Here is a 23,130-nt window from a genome sequence, read left to right on the forward strand (position 1 = left end):
TCACTTCAGTGGATCCTTTGTTCCATATTATGTTTACCAACCAAAATCTTGCCACAAAGAACCACAGTCAAGGCACAAAGGTAAGAGGAGAGTCTGGACAAAGTCCTGTTGAGGTGGTAGGAGGAACTGAAATGCCCTCAATAAACTGCAGTTTCTTGTCCCAATCTTCTGTGAACCCGATTATCCAAGTAGCAGATAATCCCAGTCATTTTAGGTTGGTTTGGCATGCATCGCTTTACCTTTTTGGACAACATATGTACCCTACAGGTTGTTTGTTTTGGCCTAACATTAAAATGATTTACATTCTCCGATAGGGGAAATGGTAAACGGTGAAGGATGGCAACAAACAAGCAAAAGACTGGCTCTTGTGAACACTAGTTCCAGGCCAGATGCACACAGGCAAAAGGAAGACGCCTATCTGGCCCTTCCCTACAGACCACGCTCTTCTACCCTGTCCTCAGGGTGAGGAAGACTCCATTTCCTTTCTCCCTTTCTGGCTTGGACCCCTCAGCCAGGTAGCAAGGCTGACATTTGGGGAGTAGCTACTTAGTAACATTCTTTAAGGCCAGGGCTTTGGACAGAAATACTTCTCTCTTTCCTCTAATACCTGACTCTCTACTTTCCAAGTTCCCTTGGGAAAGCGGTGAAAGGGCAGACGTGTCCTGCAGAATCTGTGGCACCTTGCTTCTGAGGAGGAACAAGGTGGCTGACTTCTTGGAGAAAATCAACTATAAGGAGGCAGGCAATAAGCCAGCTCTGCTGAAGGCTGAGGCAGGGACCTGGGTTCTCCTCTTCTCTCTTCTCATCCTCTCCTCCCCACATTCCTACCTCTGGCAATCCTACTCATAATGGCAACCCTACTCTGGGAATAGAAGACCAAAGAAACCCCTCTCCCTTTCATTAGTCTCTAGGAATCTGTTCCTTTAGCCCCCTTCCCTGACCTTTTTTCTAACCTTCTTGATGCTCAATCTCTGCCCTCAAAAAAACTCCTTAACTTCTAGACCCATAAGAGCAACTGTTATTCATCTTTATTTCAGTCTAGAGGTACACAGACCCCTGTGATCTTCCACAAGAAATAAGACTATTCTGGGTCAAAGAACCCCCTAAAAGGATGTACAGGAGTTTCTGTTTCCTCCTTCGGTTTGAGCAAGTCAGACCTCTCACAGAATTTTTGTTTCTGGAAAAGTCTCTCCTTCCTTCCCAACCCGTCTTTGTGCAATAGGAAACCTGATGGACTTCAGAGGAGACAATCCCCTGGGAACCAGCTCCCCACCCTGACAGTTACGAGGGAGACACAGCTGTGCTCTCATTCCAGCCCAGTCCCACCTACTCCTCCATATAAACCATTCCAGAAACCAAGGTGTTTCTCCCAGATGGTTCAGGACTGGAACCAGGCAGACATGAAGACATTCCACCAGGTCACAGGGAGGAAGGCCCATACTCTTGACCCTGCCTCACCCCAGTTATTCCCACGACCCTACCTGTCACTCCCAATCTGTTGGGGGCCTGATGGTAAGTGGTGCAGCATTCTTCCGACCAGCCCGGATGCCTGGGTAGAAGAGGGGCCAGAGTTTCTCAGTAAAAGTATCAGTGAAGGTGTAGATATGAGAGCGGTCTGTGACGTTGTAGAAAGACAGTGTGCCGGCCTCATAGTCTAGGAATATGCCCACCCGCTTGGGTTTCACCTTGATGTGCAAAGGGGTAAAAGGCGTGGTGGTGGCTGCATATTTGTCCCCATTCCATAGCCGCACCCGCCAGTAGCCAGTCTCAGGGAGTGGAGTCAGCTCGCCCTTGCGGCTCACGGAGTCCCGGCACACACCCACTGCCCAGTGGGTCTTGTCGCCCACCTCCACCTCCCAGTAGTGTCGGCCTGAGGTGAAACCCTCAGTAGCCAGGACGCAAGGGTAGAAGGTGAAACGCCGAGGTGTGTCAGGGAGATCCCGGAGTCTCGTCTCCACGAACTTGACGCTCTTACGATCTTCTGAGAGGACGAGGTTAGGATGAGCAGTCTCAGGGTCCAGGGTCACATCCGCTGGCGGGAGAAGCCAGAGTGGGGAGCTAGATGAGGACGGGAATAGCTAAACGCCCCTGCCTCACTCTCCCAGCCCGCCGTTACAGAGCCTATTCCCTTAAAGGTCCCAGAACACCGTGGTTTGGTTAACTTTCTCAATCCATGGTGTCATCTAAGGGAGGGGAGGGAACAACGGCTTCACTTCTCACCCTGGCCCTAAAATAAACAGATGGTGATGGCTTGACTCTGCAAGGGCTGGTGGTTTAGGCTCCCGCCTGGTTCTCTCTCCATCCCCCTCTGACATCATCATCTATCTCACTGTGTGGAGAAGTGCAAGGCACAGTCCAGGGCCAGAAAGAACGGAGAATGTTAAGAAGGACAAGACAGCGTTATGGTCTAGGGATGGGGTGACCATGTGTCTGTTTTCCTGGAACAGTCCTGGTTTAGGACTATTTTCCATGAGTAAATATTAATGACACTCCCTTTCACTCTCAAGAGGGGACGAGTTTAGGCAAATTATTTAACCTTTCTGGGTCCCTATTCAGACACAACTGTGGGACTAAGAGTAGACGACATCTAAGGCTGCTCCCTTTGAGTTCTGCGACCCAGAGACCAAAAGCCAGGTAAAGGGGTAGGTGCGGGTATGGGCATGAAAAGTGACAGATGGGATAACTGAAGCCCAGATAAAGCAGGACCTAAGGACTTCCTTCTCCCTGCTACTTTCCTTTTGGGAACAACTCACCAATTAGCTGTTTAAGGATTTTCCTTAGGGCAAAGTACTGTCGGGGGAAATTGCTGAAGTTCTTTTCCAGCTCTATGGATACTGAAGTCACCTCCATGGTCTTCACCTTCTCACATCTAAGAGGGATAGGGAGATAGGGGAAGAGAGGGCAGGGTCAGGGGAAGCTGCAGCCGAGTGTGTTCAGATGTGGTCATCTTTAGGGAGACACTAAAATTTTCCATCCTCCCACTTTCTCCCTTCTCCCTGAAGACAAGTACTTGCTTGCTGCTTTCTTTTGCTAATCTATAGAGAGCCATGTGGTCCCCTGAACAGACCCTTATCTTAAGAATGAGTCTCAAAAGATTCTGGCGATACTGTTATAGTTCATGCAAATAGTCACCCTCCCCTATTCTCCCAACCCCTCCCTTCTTACATCTCGTTTGGGCACAGTTCCACCCACAGGCACAGGCAGAATGTGGTTCTATATTATCTTGGTATCTTCCTCACCAAGGAAGTCCTAATGCTCAAAGAGGAAAAGGTAAGGGCCTATGACTCCTGATGATTTGCTCTCTTACTGGCTTGATGGATGCAATGAACCTTCTCCTACCCAGACATTACATGACTTTTCCATCCTTACTCCTCCGACTCCTTATTGTACCCCTAGTTCCTAGCCAAGACCTAACTCACTCAAAGAGATGCAAGAATCACTTACTTTTCCAGGGTACTTTTGACATCCTAGAGGGAAGGAGAAAAGAAAGCAATATTGGTCCCGGTATTCAAGGGTCCTAAAGGCAAAAGGTTCCCCCTCCTCCCAAAAGTTCTAGATCTATAAAATAGGATAGGGCAAACTGAGGGTCACAATGCAAGGGGACTCTAAAGGGATCTGAGTACATCTCTCACAACATAATTCCCACTTTCAACTTCTGGTCATCATGAAGCTTGGTAATTTATATTACTTCCAAATGGTTTCTTGTGTGTTTGTCTTGGCTCCTCAAGGACACTGGGAGCTCCATGAAAGGGACAGGGATTCTGTCTGCTCTTTACTCTGTCCCCCAAGTACCAACCACACACCTGTCTCCTTGAGGATCAGTAGAGATAGTTCCAGACTGGTGGCATAGGAACGATTCATACTTTCCTGTGGTGATTTGGTATCCCCGGTCTGGTATTGCTTAATAAACGTTAATAACTGTGTGCCAATCCTGATTTGTGAATACTTGGGGTCCAGAAAACAAAGAAGACAAATCTCTGCCCTCCAAGGATTTCCCAGTTTAATGTGGAAGGCGGAACACACATACATGAAAGGACATAAGAATAAATACCAAGCAATACATAACATGCAGATAAATGTACAATGAAGCCTCACTGATTCAAATGCTGGTAATCTGATCGCTAAGATAAAAGTTTCCTACAGCCTTGCTAACACCATTCATCTGCTTAAGAGAACAGATTAGTTCAAACATGTTAGAGGCACCATTTACATATCGAAAGTAATATATTATTTTATACATAATTTCAAGTGTCCTTCAAACTATGTTTCTATTCTTTTCTAGCACTAATAAATCAAGTTCTAGGACTGAAAAGTAACGGTAACTGCATTTACACAATTCTTAATGAATAGTTTTTCACTAATTCAGACTTGACGTCCCTTCTTTCAAAAGACTGAATTTTTACTTAGGTACAAATTAAGCACATAATTGTTGACAAGACATAAGAACAAAGAAATGATTAGAAGGGGATGGGAGGAATCAGAGAAGCCTTTCTATAGAGAAAGATCCTTTGAGTATGTCTGGAAGAAAGAATTGGAGTTAGAGAAGCAGAGCAGAAGAGTGAGCATCCTGGGCTGACAGAATGGCCTGTGCAAAGCTATACTGCGCTGCACCTGAGGGGCTATGCAGGAGCAAAGGCCGAACCTTAAGCATCTCGAAGCCCGACTGTAAGCACTTGCCCTCCACCTCAGCAGCCAAGTGGGCCAGGTCCCGGCGCTTGTCTCCAAGGTGAGCAGCGTTTTCTCGGAGGCGCTGGAGAATGTCCTGTTCCTCCTCCTCCAGCCGTGAAAGCAACATCTGCTGCTCTTCATCCAGCCTCCTATGAAGCTCTTCAAATTCCTTTAAGATCTGCTGTCGGCGACTCTCTACTAGTCTCTGAGAAAAGAGGGAGGGTGTTATGTTGAGCGGGGCCAGTGGCCGTAGGGTGCCTTTCCCCACCCTCCATGTGTTTGAATTAACACAGACTTTCAGTGTCATTGGAAATAGTTTAAAAGGACACTCATGTTTCCCTCCACTGGAATTTCCTTCTGTAAGAATAGCTCCCAAGTGAAGTGAAGTGAAGACCATTGGGAGGATAAAAAAAAAATCAATGTTTAAAATTTTTTTATTTTCTTTAATTATATTAATTTCTAAAAAAGCTGTACTTTTACGTTTTAGTAAAAAAATTCAAGACAGAAAAACTCAATAATATTAAGACATCTGCTACTATACATAACAGAGATATCTCTGCTACTCCCAACTCTAAAGTTCAAGGTAATGTATCAAGAAAAGGAAAGTACAAATACTGGAAAGTTAGAGATAACATTGTCATCATTTGTATATTGCAAGATATCTACCTGATAAAAACCAGAGAACCAACTAGAAAAGTATCAGAATCAGTAAGTGTTTAGCAATGGTTTGTTACAAAATATATACGTAGATTTCAGGGCTGAACCTGTTAAACAGTTTCAAGTTACTTCAGAGAACTGACAGTTCCCAACCCAGGAACAGGTTCTAGAAGTTTATTAGTAACTTACATTAGCCCCCCCCCTTATCTGTGGTTTCACTTTCTGTGGTTTCAGTTACCTGAGGTCAACTGTGGTCTGAAAATATTAAAAGGAAAATTCCAGAAGCAAACAATTTACAAGTTTTAAATTTCGCACCATTCTGAGTAGCGTGATGAAATCTTTAGCTGAGCTGTCCTGCTCCATCCCACCGGCGACTGAAGCATCCCTTCGTCTAGTGTATATACGCCACCGCCTGTTAGTCACTTAGTAGCCCTCTTGGTTATCAGATAGACTGTCACAGTATTGCAGTACTTGTGTTCAAGTAAGCCTTATTTTACTTAGTAATGGCCCCAAAGCTCAAGGGTAGTGATGCTGGCAATTTGGATATGCCAAAGAGAAGTCACAAAATGCTTCCTTTAGGTAAAAAGGTAAACATTCTCAAGTTAAAAAGGGAAGAAAAAAAATTGTATGCTGAGGTTGCTAAGATCTATGGTAAGAATGAATCTTCTATCTGTGAAATTGTGGAGAAGAAAAAAGAAGTATGTGTTAGTTTTGCTGTTGTGCCTCAAATATGTATGCATAGGATATGTAAGGTTCAGTAGTATCCTCGGATTCAGGCATCCACTGGGGGTCTTGGAATGTATCCCCCGTGGATAGGAGGGGACTACCGTAGTTGTTTGAAATTTGAAACATCCTTTCTTTCAGGCAGCACATAGACTTAAACCCCTAACATTCCTGAAATTTGATAATATAGGACTCAAATACCAGCCATAACCCTTTCTGAGGGTTATCAGCAAGTACATCCTCCCTTCTGTACCTCCACTGCAACAAGAAGTGATCTCCCTCAAGAAGGATTCTCTAAGCGTCATGTGACTGATGGGGAGAAATCAACCCAACAGGGAAGCAAGTGAAAAGCAGACACTGGGACTCTGGAAAGAGGAAGTGGATATGGCCTGAAAGGCAGGGCTGAGGGCGAAGAGAGAGTGGGGCTGCAAAGCCAGGGTGGGCCTTACAAGCCTGGGGTTTCTGGATTCCAGGCTAGTTCTCAGCAGAGCCTGACTAGCTCCAGTTCCAGAGCCACTTGCTGCTTCCCATTCCACTGCTGCCTTCTCAGGCACACGCTCAACAAAACATATTCTCACAACAATTATCCTTAAGTAAAACACAGCCTTTTTCCCTCTGTGTGTGTGCTTAGGGGTCATGTATGGGCAGAATTTAGGATTCATAACTGGTAAATAGGAAGCAGAAGGGCTATCCCTTGTATAATCCCATAATCCCTTTTCTTTTTCACTCTATATAAGTGGGGCAGTGGTTCTTTTTTTTTAAATTATATATATAAAAATATATATATTATATAAATATAAATAAATAAATATATATTATATAAATATATATATATTTAAGATTGGCACCTGAGCTAACATCTGTTGCCAATATTCCTCTTTTGCTTCTCTTTTTCTTCTCCTTGAAGGCCCCCAGTACATAGTTGTACAGTCTACTCATGCTATGTGGGACGCCGCCTCAGCATGGCTTGACGAGTGGTGTCACGTCCACACCCAGGATCTGAACCGGTGAAACCCCAGGCTCCCAAAGTAGAGTGCGTGAATTTAACCACTTGGCCACGGGGCCAGGGGCAGTGGTTCTTAATGAGGGTGTTACCTCCTTCTAGGGGTATTTTGGAAATGGGGGGTATTTTTTTTGTTTGCTATGATTGGGGGTGCTCCTGGCAAGGATGCTAGGCTAGCAATCCTCCAATGTATGAGATAACCCAGCAAGATGAATTGGCCTGCACCATTTTCTCATATTCTGCTGGATATTCAAAAATGTGGGCCTGGACTTGAAGGCCATTTTATATATAAATACAGAGCAATTCTTATATGCTTTTAATATACCTTGGTTCTTCAGGAATGGCTGAATAAAACTCATTAAGACTGTACTTTGTTTTTCTTAGAACTTTACCAAAAGTTACTTATCATTTTGAGAAATTATGTTGCCAAGAGCTAAGCTGGTTGTGGTATTTGAGTCAACATTACTACCAATTGCATCAGTCTGAATTTTTATTTTTTGCATTGTTGAGGTCACATATAGGTGCAAGGATAAAACTACATTGTAGTGTCTTTCAAGGTAGCCACGCAAGATTTTATTATAAATTACTTTTCTTTATGTTGTATTATATATCCTATATTTGGGCATGTTAGTCTTTTTAAAAAATTATGTAGATAGGTTATCTTATCTATAATTTTCATTTCAGTACGGTTAATTACAAATTATTTATTTCTAAAAAGGGCACTGGGTCTGATTCTGGAGGGAGAGGGAAGGAGAATTCAAATGGTCACAAAAGGAATGTTGGTAGTTTCAGAGACCACTGAAATGATAACTTACATTTTTTAAAAACAGCACAGTTCTGTTCCAGAATTTAGAAGGTTTCAAAAATTTTTAGACCCCTCTCCATCCTTTACCATTAAGAAGCTGATCAATGGGAAAAGGAAAGTTAATGGCTGGGAGTAAGCTTCATTTCTCACACATTTTAAGTTTTTCAGGGGCCCTCCAAAAGAATGAAGAACTTTTTTTTAAAGCTCACCTTTGCAATCAAAATTAGTTCAAATTTTATAAAATTCAAATGCTTGCTTCGTTAAAATGTATAAAGGACTAAGTTAATAATACTTGCTTTCTTTTGAAATATTGTCATTGTTAAAAGTTATTGTTTCTACTATTTTAAAACCTGTGTTTAATTTCTGGTGATCCCTAAATCTCAACTCCAAAAACTCATTATTTCTTCTAGAAGCCTTTAATGTCGTCAAATTTCTACGCTGTCTTCTTATGAATTTGCAACTGTGCTTTTTGTGCCATGTCATTTTCTATTTTCCCTACTTGACTCTAAGCTCAAGGAGGAAGGGCCTGTGCTTTTGCTCATCATCGTTCCCCAATGTCAAATACAGGGTTTGACCTATACTGGAAGCTTAATAAATATTTATTGTTTCATGCAGAACTAGAATCCCTGTTTTGCCACATACTGGCTGTATGATCTTGGACTAGACACTTATCCAAGTTCTGTTTCCTCTTGTGTAAACTGGGGGTAATAATACCTACCTTACGGGGTATCTAAGTTCACCTTTGCCAAAGATGACTTCCAGGACTCCCTTCCCTTTGTCTTGTAGCTTCTCTTTGTCCTACTTGTGCCAACTGTGGCCTGAACTCTTAGAACTGCAACCTGGGCAGAACCCTAAGACCTAATATAACCCTGTAAGGTTGGAATGTCATGGACACCCAATGAATTAATGCATAGGACTATTAATACTTGTTCACTGTTCAATAGAAGAAATAAGGGCAGATACCAAAATACCATGCTACAAATATGGTTATGCTACAAAGGAGATGCAAAATTTTATGAAAATGAAAAAAGTTAATTTCTGAAGGGTCAGGAAAGGCTGCATAGAAGTGGCTTTCATCCTGCCTGAAGGATGGATAGGATCCTACAGACAGAAGATGGGGAGGGGAACATTCTAGGAATAAACCAACATCATGTAGCGTACTTGAGTTAAGAGAATGTGGTCCCGATGTCACTGGCAGTTCTTCTGGGAGCTCTTGGTCAGCTCCTTCTCCCTTCCTCCCCAGTGAACCTTCCAAATTCTCCTCTCCTCCATCCCTCTAAGAAACTCTACTCTCAGCAGACAGCCTCCTTCCCTGCTTCACAAAGAAAACGAGACCAAGGGGCATGAACTCCCTCAGCTTGCCAGATGTAAGATGTTGTGTCTGTCCTTTACCTCTTACATCCTTCTCTTCAATGCTTAATTCATGGCAGGTAATTTAAGTACAATATTGAATGACAGTCATGGCTATAAAATGCCATTATTTCTGAGAGAATAGCAGTTTTCTAACAAATCAGAACTAGTGGATTAAATAATGTGTGGTTAAGTTAATGTTTGGTTAATTGCCTGCAGAGCAGGCCAAGTGGGGTTGCCTGCCTTTTACCTTGAGCTCGCCAGGCTTCTTCTCCTCAGAGGATTTGCAGCGGGTGATCTCCTGCAGCTTCTGCTCCAGGGGCTCCAGGCACTTCTGCAGTTTTTCCTGAGGGGTGGGAAGCAGGAGAGGTGGCGTTTGGGTTGGCTGGCAGAACCTACCTTTGTTTTAAATCATTTGTTTGCTTCCTATGCATCTCACCACCTCTTGATCCAACTCTTCCTTGACTGTCATGTGGGGTGTCAACTTCCTACAAGTCCCTCCACCTGCCACCAGCTTGTCCCCATCACCTTGCTCACCAAACTGTCCTCTCGCTGAATCTCCTAGTTGTCCAGCTGTCACCAACTCTGTGCCCTTCCCCAACCCTATCCATTTTCTTACTCAAGTAACTGCCTATCATGTCAAAGTGACCTTCTGTACCCTCATATCCTTCTTCAAACTCATCTTCCCATCCAACTCTAACCACTGGCAAACATAATAAAATCTTACTTATACTATAAACTACCTCAAATCCTGTTTCCAAGATTTTATTAACATAATTAAGCAAAGTACTTGATAAAGTGCTAAGACATTAAAATCTCTAGTTCCTATTACTCAAGCATTTACCTTGTGTCTCAGCAGTAAGTTAAACCAGATGCCATGTTATCCATTGGGGAAGATGCAAACTACAGACTGGTTCAGCTTAGTCTGGTGGGGATCAGGCTAACGTTATGTTACCTATTCCCAATACCAACGGGAGAACAAGCAGCATTCTGAGCAGGGGGAGAGAATGAAGAAACCAGACTACTTCTCACTTCTTCCCAAGTTTGATTTTTTCCATGTGGTTTCATTCATTTATGAAAAATATGATACATTCCAAGACCACATACTCAAATTTTGTGTTACAAAAGTCAGAGAGAAATTTTGGGGTACTCCACGCCACTGCTCTTCTTCATGCTTGGGGATAACTGACCAGACGTACTATGTGCTCCCTGCATATGTAGCTCTGAGGGTCTACAGAGTGAGGACCAGATACAGTCTTGCCCTCAGGAGCTTCTGATCCCCTACCCAGGGAGTCTCCCACCCTCTGCGTTCCTCCCTCTTCCCCCACATTAGCATCATGTGTCTTGTTCCCCACCTTATACTCCTGTGTGGCATCGTCCAGTGGCACGACGGTGTGGGCCCGGTGGGTGTGGGAAATTGCACATATCAAACATACAGCCTCCTGGTCCTCATAGCAGAAGAGGCTGAGGGCTTCATGGTGCTGGGGGCAGAGGCTCTCATCCCGGATCTTCCGCTTGACGGCCTGGAGCTGCTTAGCAATTTCCACCATACTGCCTAGTTGTCGATTAGGCCGGAGACTGCGGTAGCGAGATGTCTTTCGACAGACAGGACAAGGGAAGTCCCTTTCTAGGTCCTCCCACCAGCGGGTGATGCAAGCTTTGCAGAAGTTGTGCCCACACTCAATGATGACAGGCTCCTTCAGATACTCCAGGCACACAGAGCAACTCGCCTCCACCTGTAAGTTCTCCAGAGCTGCAGCTGTGGAGGCTGCAGAGGCCCCGGCCTCTAACAGACTTGTCTCTGCCATTATTTAACTTGAGGATAGGAAAGAGGCAGAGAAAAGAAAAATATTAGTTGGAGGTTTTTTTTAGCATCCCTCGTCTGACATTTACCCCCCTGTTAAATCCCAACTCCAGATTTAGCCCCATCTTGGTACTTTACACCTCTCTTCCACTAAATTCAACCTGTCTTTTGTTTCTTCATTTCCAAAACTTGTGACTCCCAGCCATCAATCTAATTTTTTTCCCTCTTCACCAAACTGACACACAACCCCCAATCTCTTCTGTCTTTTACCTCTGCTTCCTCTTGTTAGAAACAGAGGCTTCTTTCAACCCAGTGTATTTCTCCTGATGCAGGCTCATACCACCTGTATCTTGGAACCACTAATTCTAGACTAATGTAGCCCTAGCTTAACATATTTTTCCAATAGATGACAAAGGAATTTGGGAAAGCAAAAAGTGCCATAAAAGTCAAAGTATTAATTAAGATTTCTTAAATACAAAGTTTAATGTTATAAAGAGCTTTATTGCAGTAGTCCATGGGAGCCTAAGCTTGATTCCCTGCCACTGTTCTCTTACTCTTTCAAAGGGTAATAAATGGCATGAGTTAGGCAATGGTAACAACCTCTTCTTTTCAGGAAAGTTTGAAATTCTTCCTTTTATCAGACTAGCCTAGAAGAACTGTGCCCTCTTCTTGGAATGAAATGATTCACATGACATCCCATTTCTATTTGTGTGCGTTTGGACATCTGCAACTGCTGAAAAGTGATAAATTCATGGCAACTATACTACAGAGCATATTACTGAGCCCAGGCCAATAACTTCTTGAAAAGAGGGCTGACGAGTCTATTCTAAATATTCAGCAGTGAATGGAGTCTTTTGAAATAGATATTGATAACTAATTCCTCGGACATACTGTGGCTCCAATAGGTTCTAGAGTGGTTGGGAATTAAGAGGAAGAAAAGAGGTAACAAAATCTCCCTCAAGTGAAGCCTCAAAAGAATTGGAAACGCATCAAAGAGATTTATAAAGCAGAAGGCTGGTCCTCTACTTTATCCTTAAATGTCACCTCTTTTATCAATGAAATAGCTGATTCTCTATTCCATACCCTCCCCCTCCACCCCCATCAAGGGACCCAAAAGAAGGAAGGAAATTTAGTAGGTCTATGTGCTGAGAGAGAAGTGGCCATGTAATGAGTTGGGTTAACAATGATTATTCCTGTGTATATTGATGGCACACTTGAAAAGTGTTTAATTTGGAGTAGGAGCTGATAACTTATTTGGAGCTGAATTTCTCCCCTCAACCAGGAGAGTTCAGTCAGATGATTTTTCGCTACCTATGGAAATCCGACTTTGACTAGTGACCCTGTCCCTTCCCCAATCTTCTAGAAATTAGGTGGCCTCCTCACCTGGAGTAAGTTGAATTGTATGCAGTTAGGGACCAGGATGGATCTAGACTGGCAAAGAAGTGATGTGGAAAAGAAATGGGGAAAAGGTTAGGGAAGTATGGAGAGGGCTTGGAGCTACAGCCATGGTGAGGCCTCGGGTGCCTCTGGGTTGGTCATTTCTTTCCCTCTATTCCTTGTGTCTCAGTAGAAGGGCAAACTTCAGGGACGTCCTCATTTTGTTTCTACCACTGTCCGGGGTCCCACTTTGCGACCCTCTCCTGAGCGTGGTCCACAACTCGGTCCCACCCCGGTCTCCATCTTCTCCCGCCAGATCTGGCGCAGGGGGACTGGAGAGGAGGGGGGAGGAAACGTCGTAGTCGGCAGGGAGGGAGGGGTGCGTGTCCAGGTGAGGAGGAGGTGTGACGTGAAGGTGGGATGCCCGCCGCTATGACGCAGCCGAGAGCCGCGGTGCCGGCGTCAGAGTTGCACCCGGGGAGGCGAGCGGCAGCGGGACGGGGGAACGGCGGGGTAGCCAAGCAACGCCGGACGCGCTGACGTCGCCGGGGCGGCAAAACGTCCGCCCGGGCCCGAGGCGGGCGGAGGCAGCAGTGGTTACGTGCGGGGGGCCGGTGACGCAGTCTTGGGGCGCTGGGACGCGGCGTGCGGAGCCGGCCGGCGGGGGCAGGCCCCAGGGCCCGGGCGCGGAGGCGGGACAGCACCTACCTTCCCGGCTTCGGGTCCGGGAGTGCGGGGCGCGGAGCCGCCGGAGCGCTGCCTCCCTCCTTCCTCCTCCCCCCGCCCCCGCCCCGCAGCGCGACACACAATACTCGCCGGAAGCGGAAGCCGCGCCGAGAGGCTCGTGTCAGTGGAAGCCGGGGTGTCGCCGGGTGGCCGCGGGAGGGCCTAGCGGTGCCTGTGGAGGAAGGAGAAGGCGGGGGCCGGAGGTGAGAACCCAGGAGGAGTCAAGGGCGAGAAGGGACCCGGAGGGGCAGGTGGCTGAAATGCCGTCGTCCAGGTGACCCGAGGAAGCCTCCGGAGAAAGAGGGCCGCGCATGCGCGTGGTTGAGCGCTGAAGCCCATTGCCCGCAGGGCGCCGATGGACTCCCGGGCCGGCGGGGCTGTCCCGTCCAGGCTGCGGGCCTGGGCTCTGGCCAGGCTCGTCTGGGCCCGGGTGGGGCTGGGAGCCGCCGGGGGCGGGGCCAGGGCGGGTTGGGGACTTTGAGCTACACTTATCCTCTATGCAGCCAGTCCAGGGGGAAGGTGGCTAGTGGAGGCGGCGGCCAATTGCGTGGCGGACCTGCGGGTCTCAGCTGGCACGTCACTTCCGATTACTTGAGTCTAGCCTTTTAACATTCAGGGATTAAGTGAGTTCTCCGTGCCGTGGGCTTCGAATGCTCCTCGCCCTACCCCTGCTTGGCTGGCTTTGCTGAAATGACCTACTTCCCCCGCCGAAGCGGGAGCCCTGAAAGAGCTGGTACTGCGACTCCGCGGTTCACCTTTGTATCTTCAGCTCCTGGCTCCGGGCCCGACAGCAGCAAGCGCGGTAAACACTGTTAAGTGGGTACGGACCGCGGCCTGTTCTTTCCACTTTGGGGGCTGTGACTTGCAATTCTCCACAAGAGCAGGTGGTGCTTGTGTGGGACTCCAGACTTTTGCATTATAGCCTCCCTGCTTTCCTCTCCTCTGCTGGAAGCTTCGCAGGCCTGTGACTTTGGAGGAAGAGGGCGAGGTGGTGAGGCTGGAGATGAGTCCGCTGAGAGAGGTGTGATGAGCCTGGGGAGGAGGTGCTGAGTAGAGGTGTTGGAGCTGGGGAGGAGCTAGTGCTGGGTAGAGGTGTGGTGGGGCCGGGGAGGCGTTAGTGCTAGGAATGTCTGACACTGCTGGTAGGAAAGGCAGCCTGCCCTGCCCTCTCTCCCCCTAGGCTTGGCCGCAGAATGCCCACTGAGAGAGATGAGCAAATTTCGGTGTACTCTCCGAGAGGAAATGACCCAATGGACCGTTGCTCCTCTGTTAAGTTGTGATGCTGTTTACAAACACTGTGCAGTATTTAACCTCTCATTCTGGAAGACTAGAAACTGTTTGCTTGCAGAAAATATCAAATGTTTGAGGTATAAAGATTTAGGATCACAATTGGTCTACTTGTTCTTTACTGTTCCTTTGCTTTTTGCTCACTTTTTTCGGGAGCCAATGATTTGAAGAGGGTTAAACTTGAGAAAATTACGTAAACTTTTTTTCCCTCATTGCTATTTGGCCTTTAGGAATTTAGCGGCAGTACTTATTCTAGTTCACAAAACGCCTCAATCCTAAGGTAGGATAGTTTGAAAGCCACCAACTGGGCGGTCAGCCTCTTTAGCCTTGCTTTTGGAGGGAGAGTGATGATGGTGAGGTTTGGTTCTGGGTTTGATTTGTTTATTTGTAACTTTTAAGGTGTTTCTCGCCCTCCATTCTGGCTTTCTGTAGGTGACCAGGGATGTGGTTAGACTAAGGAAATTCCCAGGATTGAAGTGCATTTCCAAGGATGATGAAGAAATGTATTTGTTTGGAGACTAATAGATTATTAAGAGAACTTTATGCTGGATATTGAGGGAGGCGGGAGAATGTTTAGGTAAAACTGTAAAATTATGAAGGACATGTAGTATGACATAGAACAGGGATTGGCAAATCTTAAAGAGCCAGATAAGACATATTTTCGGCTTTGTGGCCCATAGTCTGTCTTTGTAGTCTGAAGACAGCATTTGACAATACTAAATGAACGAGCATTGCTTTGTTCCAATGACACTTTATTTATGGACACTGAAATTTGAATTTCATATAAATTCTTCATGTGTGGTGAAATAGTGTTCTCCTTTTGATTTTGCCCACAATCATTTAAAGATGTAAAAACCATTCTTAGCTTTCAGGCCACACAAACATAGGTAGCAGGTCATAGTTTGCTGACCCCTGACATAGAACAATAATGAAGGACACAGTATTTTCCAAGAGAGAATAATTGGGAAAGAGGGTGAACACAATGCTGTGATCTCTTATTTCCAGCTGTCTGTATAATAACACAAAATAATAATAAAGGAAATCTGAGATCTTAACACAAGTTTGTTATGTGACCTGTAAAACTTGGTGGGCTGAGATTTATGAATGTACTAGGATAGAAGTACATTCTTTAAACAAGGGAGGATATTCCTTGTTTAAGATTAAAAGGAATTGTAGTTCAGTAGAGGTGGAATAGCATTGAGTTATAATGTTAAATTATTCTAAGAGATTTCCAGGAGTATGCAAAAATGAATTAAGTAATGAGATAAAGGGTCATTAAAATTTTTTAAAATATATATTTTTAATATTGTTTTTATATCAGGAAAGGAGAATAAAAGATATCTTGAAATCTCTGAGTCATATAGAGGAAACAGATATATTATTAGCGTTGCAGGTAGAAAACTGGTTGAGGCCAGATATGGTGGGTTGGGGAGGGAGAGGGTTCAGTTGTCCAGACTTCTGGGATTCTTAAGGCAAAGCATCTAATTTTCCCTCATCATTTTTTTATTATGAAAAATTTCAAACATACAGAAAGACAGTCTTCAGTTTGCTTTTGATAGTTTCTGCTGGCTGTCTTTTATCTTTCCTGTTCAGTGACATAGAACTACCCCACTCTTTTTCAAGTCTGCATTATTACTTCATTTTGTAGATGTATAATTTACTCAACCTTTTTTAAAGAGTAGACATTTAGGTTCTTTCCATGTCTTATTAAATAAAGCCTGCAGTGAACATTCTTGCACATATATTTTTTCTCCCTGTTTTATTGAGATATAATTGACATATAACATTGTGTTAAAGATACAACACAAGAATTTGACATATTTGCACATGTATCTTTAGATTGTCGTGCCATGTATTAGTAGGACAAATTCCTGGAAGTTGGGCTGTTGGGTTGGAAGGCATGCAAATTTAAAATTCTGATGGGGTCTTCCAGTTTCCTTCCCATAAAGCTGTACCTCTTTATACCCACACCAGCATATTATGAGATAGTCTATTTCCCTCCAGTGGAGCCAGTGCTGAAAGTTTCATATTTAAAAAATTTACTGTTTTTCATTTAAAATTTTTAATGATTGTCTAGCAGGTCTTATTCTGTAGGTACCATGCATTTTCAACCTTTTATCAGCTCATGGGCGTTTACCTAGTTTCCTGTCGATGGTTTGTTGCTTAGTGTTCTCTTTTTCCTTACTTTGGTTTTTTTTTTTTTTGCTGCTACACAAACAGTATTACAGTAAAGATTTTCTGAACATATGTCCTTATGCTAGTGGATTTATTACTGTGAGAAAGGTTTCTGGGTCGAAGGATATTATGTAGTTCTAATTTTAACGGATATTTCCGTTTGTTGTTTCAGAAGCCTGTTACTCTTTACATTTGTCTTGGCAGCAATGTATGAGCTTGCCCCTCTCCCTCTTTCCCAGTAAAGACAGGTGTTATCTATGTTTTTGTTTTTTTACAGCCAGTAAAGAGATGTCTTAGTGACTGAATTACATTTTCTCTTCCTTAGTAATTTTGAGTATCTTTTGTTGGTATCATTGTTTGTTTGTTTGTCGTTGGTGTTTGTGTTTCTGTGCATTTCCAATCCTGTCCTTTGTCCATTATCGATTTCTACTTACATATACACACAGCACGTTGTCCTCGTTAAGAAATCCGTCCTGGCCCCCAGATTCTAATTTGCTTTCCTAGGTTTTCTTAGAATATTTTTTATTTTTTACATTTAAGTCATTATCTTTATTTTAAAAAATATGTAAAGGGAAAATCTTTATTTTTCTCTAAGGCATTGCTGTCCAATAGAAATATAATGCAAGCTAGTTATGCAATTTTAAGTTTTCTAGTTGTAGCAGCATTACAAAAAGTAAAAAGAGGGGGCGGCCCCATGGCTGAATGGTTAAGTTCGAATGCTCTGCTACGGTGGCCCAGGGTTTCTCTGGTTCCGATCCTGGGTGCGGACATGGCACCACTCGTCAGGCCACGTTGAGGCGGTGTCCCACATGCCACAACTAGAAGGACCCACAACTAGAATATACAACTATGTACTGGGGGGATTTGTGGAGAAAAAATGGAAAGGAAAAAAAAAAGAAGATTGGCAGCAGTTGTTAGCTCAGGTGCCAATCTTTAAACAAAGTAAAAAGAAACAGGTGAAATTCATTTTAATAACATTTTATTTTACCAACTGAACACATTGTATCAAAAATACTATTTTTACAAGCAATCAATTTTAAAGTTATTAATGAGATATTTTATGTTCTTTTTTCATAGTAAGTCTTTGAAACTTCACATCTCACTTCAGATGAGGCACATTTTACGTGCTCACTGGCCACGTGTGGCTAGGGGCTACTATATTGGACAGCATGCATTAGATGGATGGGTTGTTGTGGTAGCTTCTTATTAAATAGTTGTCCTTTTTTCATTGAATTGAACTACCACACTTGTCATATATGAAATTCTTTCATAAACCTGTTTCTAGATTTTTTGATTCTATATTCTAATCCTCTCATCTGTTTCTTTCTTCTTACACCAATACCACAGATTTTATTTCATTGACTTTATAGTATTTTCTGAAATTTAGAAAGATAAGTCTCAGCTAACTGTTACTTTTATGCTTTTCCATACATGTTCTTGGGTGTGTATTCCACATAAACTCTGAAATCATTTTTTGCCATTCTCTCCCCTCAAAGAAAAAATATATTGTGATTCTAAATGGAAAAGCATTAAATATATAACTTAATTTGGATAGAGTTGGCATTTTTTATGTCTTGCCATCCAAGAATGTGATTTGCTTTCTGTGTGTTCAGGTCTTGGTTTATTTCTTCAATTAAGATCTTGGGGTTTTCTTGATACAGATTCTTTTATCATTTTTATTGCTATGATGAAGGGAGATTCCCCCCATTTTCCAATAAGCAAACTGGATGCTTCATTGCTTGGATAAAGAAGAAATAATTGTTATTTGACTGTTTCTCATATCTAGACCCCCATCATAATCACTTACTAATAATAGTACTTTTTTTTTTCAACTATAGAGTTTATTTAAGTGTTACTGGCACTCCATGATTTCAGTGTTTCCCCAGATAATTCTTATGCATTTGGCCAGAAAAGTATATTTGAGATCTGCTAATCTGTATGCTAAATGTTCTCAAAATTTATTTCCAGCTTATATCTCTCTCCTGAAACTCAGACACCTGGAGCTCAACATGTGCAAAACTGAACACACTATCTTCTCATAAGAACAAAAGAAAGATTACTCTTTTTATATTCTGGCTAAGAGTTTTGGTCTTTTCAGTCTCAGGACAAAACCTGGGATTTTTCCCTCTCACCCCTCACAGTTAATTTGTTGCTAAGTTCTGAGAATTCTTCTCAGTTGCTGCCCTTCTCTCCCACCTGGACTGTCACAGTAGGCTCCCTGCCCCTTCTGCCTCTTTCCAGTTCAAGCACAGATTTGATTTTCTACCTCCACCACTCAGTAGCTCTCTAGTGCTTTTTTAGGATCTCATCCAAACTCCTTAGCCTAGCACATATAGCATGATATGCACAGGCCCCTCCACACCGCTCACTTATTTGTACCACATGCACCTGCCATAATGAACTTTATATAGTTCCCAAACACTGTTTCAGTTCTTATCTTTAAAAACTTTATGCAGGTGTCATTTCTCTAATTCCTAGCTGGTTGTCTGAACTTCTTTTCTGGCTCTCATAACACCCGCATGTGCACTCCCATCCCTCACCTTGTTTTTGTTTTTATGTGTCTCCTTACCTTGACTGAGCACATGGAGGATAGAAATAGTCTTTTATCTTTATCCCTAGGAACCTAAAACATTTTGTGGCGTATATGTGCTCAATTAATGTAGGATGAATTCTCCAAATTCCTGATCCCTTCTCTTTTCCCATAGTAATAAGCATACAATGTTTAAAATGAGAGGGAGCACAGTGCTGTTTTTCAGGAGCGGTAAGGGATTGGAGAGGGAATTTTCTTTTTATCGTACAGTTTCTTGGTTAGGAAGCCCTGAGGAATACAGTAGGTGTTAAGCTTTGCTGAGGAAAGCAGTCCCAGTCTCAGCTAGCAAGGCCTGTGGCTGTCCTGCCCAGCATTACAGTGCTATTCGTGCTGTGGATTTTCTGGCCTCTGTCATTCCAGAACTTCTGCCATTGTAGTATGCCTTTGAGCTTGGAATTTTAGCACCTTGTATTATTCTAAATTGTTCTTTTTGCTTCCCTCTCCCTGCTGATATATCTAAGTTTTAAACGAACTCATTAAGATTGTAAGTCACTAACCTAAAAAAAATAAACTTAGTAGTATCATTTATGACCCTAAATATAGATAGTATAGGCCCTCATTGCAGATTTTGTTGCTTTTCTTTTTTCTTGGAAAGATATTCTTTTTTTAAAATTATTTTTAGACGTGCATCATATTTGGAATTCTGTGTACATTACATCATATTCACCACCCAAACACTAATTATAGTCCACCCCCTCACATGTGAGCCTAATCACCCCTTTTGCCCTCCCCCTCCCCCTTCCCCTCTGTTAACTTACACCAATCCAATCTCCAATGCTATGTGTTTTTTTTGTCATTGTTTTTATCTTCTACTTATGATTGAGATCATTTGGTATCTGACTTTCTCCCTCTCACTTATTTCACTCAGCATAATACCCTCAAGGTCCATCCATGTTGTCACAAATGGCCAGATTTCGTCATTTCTTATGGCTGAGTAGTAGTCCATTGTGTATAAATACCGCATCTTCTTTATCCATTCGTCCCTTGATGGGCACCTAGGTTGCTTCCATGTTTTGGCTATTGTGTATAATGCTGCAATGAACATAGCGGTGCAAGTATCTTTATGCCTTTGTGTTTTCAAGTTCTTTGGATAAATACCCAGCAGTGGAATAGCTGGATCATATGGTAGATCTATCCTTAATTGTCTGAGGGTACTCCATACTGTTTTCCATAGTGGCGGCACCAGTTTGCACTCCCACAAGCAGTGAACAAGGGTTCCCTTCTCTCCACATCCTCTCCAACATTTGTTGTTTCCTGTCTTGTTAATTATGGCCATTCTGACGGGAGTGAGGTGATATCTCATTGTAGTTTTGATTTGCATTTCCCTGATAGCTAATGATGTTGAGCATCTTTTCATATGCCTGTTGGCCATCTGTATATCTTCTTTGGAGAAATCTCTGTTCAGATCTTTTGCCCATTTTCTAATTGCATTGTTGGTTTTTTTGTTGTTGAGCTGTATTAGTTCTTTGTATATTTTGGATATTAACCCCTTATCTGATATGTGGTTTGCAAATATCTTCTCCCAATTGTTAGGTTGTCTTTTCGTTTTGTTGATGGTTTCCTTTGCTGTGCAGAAGCTTTTTAGTTTGATGTAGTCCCATTTGTTCATTTTTTCTTTTGTTTCCCTTGCCTGGTCAGACATGGGACTTCAAAATATGCTGCTCAGACCGATGTCAAAGAGCATACTGCCCATGTTTTCTTCTAAAAGTCTTATGGTTTCGGGTCTTACATTCAACTCTTTAACCCATTTTGAGTTGATTTTTGTGCATGGTATAGGGAATGGTCTACTTTCATTCTTTTGCATGTGGCTGTCCAGTTTTCCCAACACCATTTATTGAAAAGACTCTCCTTTCTCCATCGTATGCTCTTGGCTCCCTTGTCGAATATTAGCTGTCCACAAACGTGTGGGTTTACTTCTGGGCTCTCAATTCTGTTCCATTGATCTGTGTGTCTGTTTTTGTGCCAGTACCATGCTGTTTTGGTTACTGTGGCTTTGTAGTATGATTTGAAATCAGGGAGTGTGATACCTCCAGCTTTGTTCTTTTTTCTCAGGAATCCTTTGGCTATTCGGGGTCTTTTGTTGTTCCATATAAATTTTAGGATTCTTTGTTCTATTTCTGTAAAAAATGTTGTTGGAACTTTGATAGGGATTGCGTTGAATCTGTAGACTGCTTTAGGAAGTATGGACATTTTAACTATGTTAATTCTTCCAATCCAAGAGCACGGAATATCTTTCCATTTCTTTGTGTCTTCTTCGATTTCTTTCAACAATGTTTCATAGTTTTTGGTGTACAGATCTTTCACCTCTTTGGTTAAGTTTATTCCTAGGTATTTTATTCTTTTTGTTGCAATTGTAATTGGGATTGTATTCTTAATTTCTCTTTCTGCTACTTTGTTGTTAGTGTATTGTTGCTTCTTAATTAAAAGTTGAATCCTGGTGTATGTAGGAGGTTACTCCCTGGTTGTCAGCGGTAAGGAAAGGAAAATAGTGAACTTTAGTGCTAGGAGAAAAAAATCATTTATCTGTTCTTTCTTGCTGTGATATTGGGGGCACAATAAATAACATCCTCTTTTCTCCCTGCCAGTTTCAGAACAAGAGGTACAGGAGTCAGACAGAGACTAAAATGCCACCTTTATTAGTTTTATGAAACTGTAATTGAGGGAATAACTCAGAAATAGCTAGTTGATTTGCTTACCCTCCCTTGAGTTGAACTTGTCACCCAACACTTGAGGCCTCCCCGCCCCCTACCCCTACCCCATCAGAACTTGCTAGCTAAGCTTCCATTTGACGGAACAGATGAGAAATCATCCCCTCTGCACGAAGATTTGAAGAGGAAAAGGGCAAGGGGCTGGGCCAAACATGCTCAGCTCCTGTTCCAAAACCCGCTGGTTGGGTCAGTCCTCAAAAGGCCAGGGGTCGGGGAGTGGGGAGTGGTTTGAGGAAATCTCTTCTTCAGGAAACCGTGAGAATGAGGAAGAATTGTTTCCCCCAATTACTTTAAAAGTAGATAGATAGGTAGGTAGATAGATATAGATGTGCTTTTGGTGAAATTGACGCATTCAGAAACGTCATAAACGTAAAAAGTGTGGCACAATGATATTTCAGTAAAAAATCACCCTGTAAGCGCTATCCAGCTCAAGAAATAGAACATTGCCAGCCCTTCAGAAGCCCCCTCCCTTGTGCCGCCTCTTCATCTTCACCGCCTCTCTCATACAGCTGCCCGACCTCTGCAGCATTTTTGTCCATGGTTTTCTTTATAGCTTTGCCACCACCTAAGTATGCGTCCCTAGGCACTGTGTGGTTTACTTTTGACCGTTTTTCTATCTTTATGTAAAAAAGAATCACATACTGAATTCCTTTGTATGTCAGACTTCTTTTGCCAACATGACACTTCTTCTTCAGCTGTTGTTGCTTGTAGCCGCAGTTCATTTGTTTTCATTGCTGTGCAGTATTTCATTTTATGAGTGCCACAGTTTATTCATACTATTGTTGATAGACTCTGGGGTTCTTGGCCAGTTTTTGGCTGCTGTGAATATTCATATGTGTATCTTACACGTGTGTGCTTACAGTTGTGAATAACTCTAGAAGTGCAGTTGCTGGATCACTGGTTAAGCATGTGTTCAACTTTAGTGGTTACTTCTACACCACTTCCTGGAGAGGTTTTTTTTTTTTTCAAAGGTATGCTTTTTGGTAAGGAAGGTTGGCCCTGAGCTAACATCTGTTACCAGTTCCTCTTTTTCCTTTTCTCTTTTTTTCCCCTCCCCAAAGCCCCAGTACGTAGTTGCATATCCTAGTTGTACGTCCTTGTGGTTCTTCTGTGTGGGATGCTGCTACAGCATGGCTTGACAAGTGGTGCTCGGTCCGCACTCGGAATCCAAACTGGTGAACCCCAGGCCGCCAAGATGGAGCATGTGAACTCAACCACTACGCTGTAGGCTCGCCTTGCAGAGAGGTTTTATAAGTT

At 43.2% G+C, this 23,130-nt stretch overlaps 1 protein-coding gene and 1 long non-coding RNA gene across 6 annotated transcripts in view; one reads left to right on the forward strand and one right to left on the reverse strand.

Moving 5' to 3' along the window:
- On the reverse strand, positions 1-13,230 carry TRIM39 (tripartite motif containing 39). Of its 3 annotated transcripts, none has more exons than XM_044774964.2 (8): positions 13,096-13,225; positions 12,394-12,441; positions 10,562-11,021; positions 9,457-9,552; positions 4,643-4,873; positions 3,445-3,467; positions 2,754-2,869; positions 1-2,032 (listed from the first exon to the last, which is right to left on the reverse strand). In XM_044774964.2, the coding sequence occupies exons 3-8, from the start codon at positions 11,012-11,014 to the stop codon at positions 1,485-1,487; spliced, it is 1,467 nt and encodes a 488-aa protein (XP_044630899.1). In that variant the 5' UTR covers positions 11,015-11,021; positions 12,394-12,441; positions 13,096-13,225; the 3' UTR covers positions 1-1,484. The 3 variants fall into 3 exon arrangements, with proteins under 3 accessions (XP_044630899.1, XP_044630900.1, XP_014687774.1); XM_044774965.2 differs by having other exon boundaries at positions 12,394-12,436; positions 13,096-13,181; XM_014832288.3 differs by lacking the exon at positions 12,394-12,441 and having other exon boundaries at positions 13,096-13,230.
- The window catches only part of LOC139039699 (uncharacterized), a 17,659-nt gene continuing 7,704 nt past the window's right edge, over positions 13,176-23,130 (forward strand). Inside the window, exons 1-2 of one of the 3 annotated variants that reach the window (XR_011505536.1) lie at positions 13,185-13,316; positions 13,730-13,933. This is a non-coding gene — a long non-coding RNA (uncharacterized lncRNA). Of the gene's footprint in view, positions 13,317-13,363; positions 13,388-13,729; positions 13,934-23,130 lie in introns of those variants that run through there. The other 2 variants (XR_011505537.1, XR_011505535.1) reach the window with 2 other exon arrangements.

The sequence above is a fragment of the Equus asinus genome, chromosome 8 (assembly GCF_041296235.1).
Source record: "Equus asinus isolate D_3611 breed Donkey chromosome 8, EquAss-T2T_v2, whole genome shotgun sequence".
Lineage (NCBI taxonomy): Eukaryota > Metazoa > Chordata > Mammalia > Perissodactyla > Equidae > Equus > Equus asinus.

Bases quoted from the DNA above. Each gene is read 5' to 3' on its own strand.
- TRIM39 (XM_014832288.3), bottom strand. From the start codon at position 11,014: ATGGCAGAGACAAGTCTGTTAGAGGCCGGGGCCTCTGCAGCCTCCACA. The intron at 2,870-3,444 runs GTAAGTGATTCT...TATCCCTCTTAG, and splicing joins GTCAAAAGTACCCTGGAAAA to ATGTGAGAAGGTGAAGACCA. The intron at 2,033-2,753 runs GTGAGTTGTTCC...TTCTCCCGCCAG, and splicing joins AATCCTTAAACAGCTAATTG to CGGATGTGACCCTGGACCCT.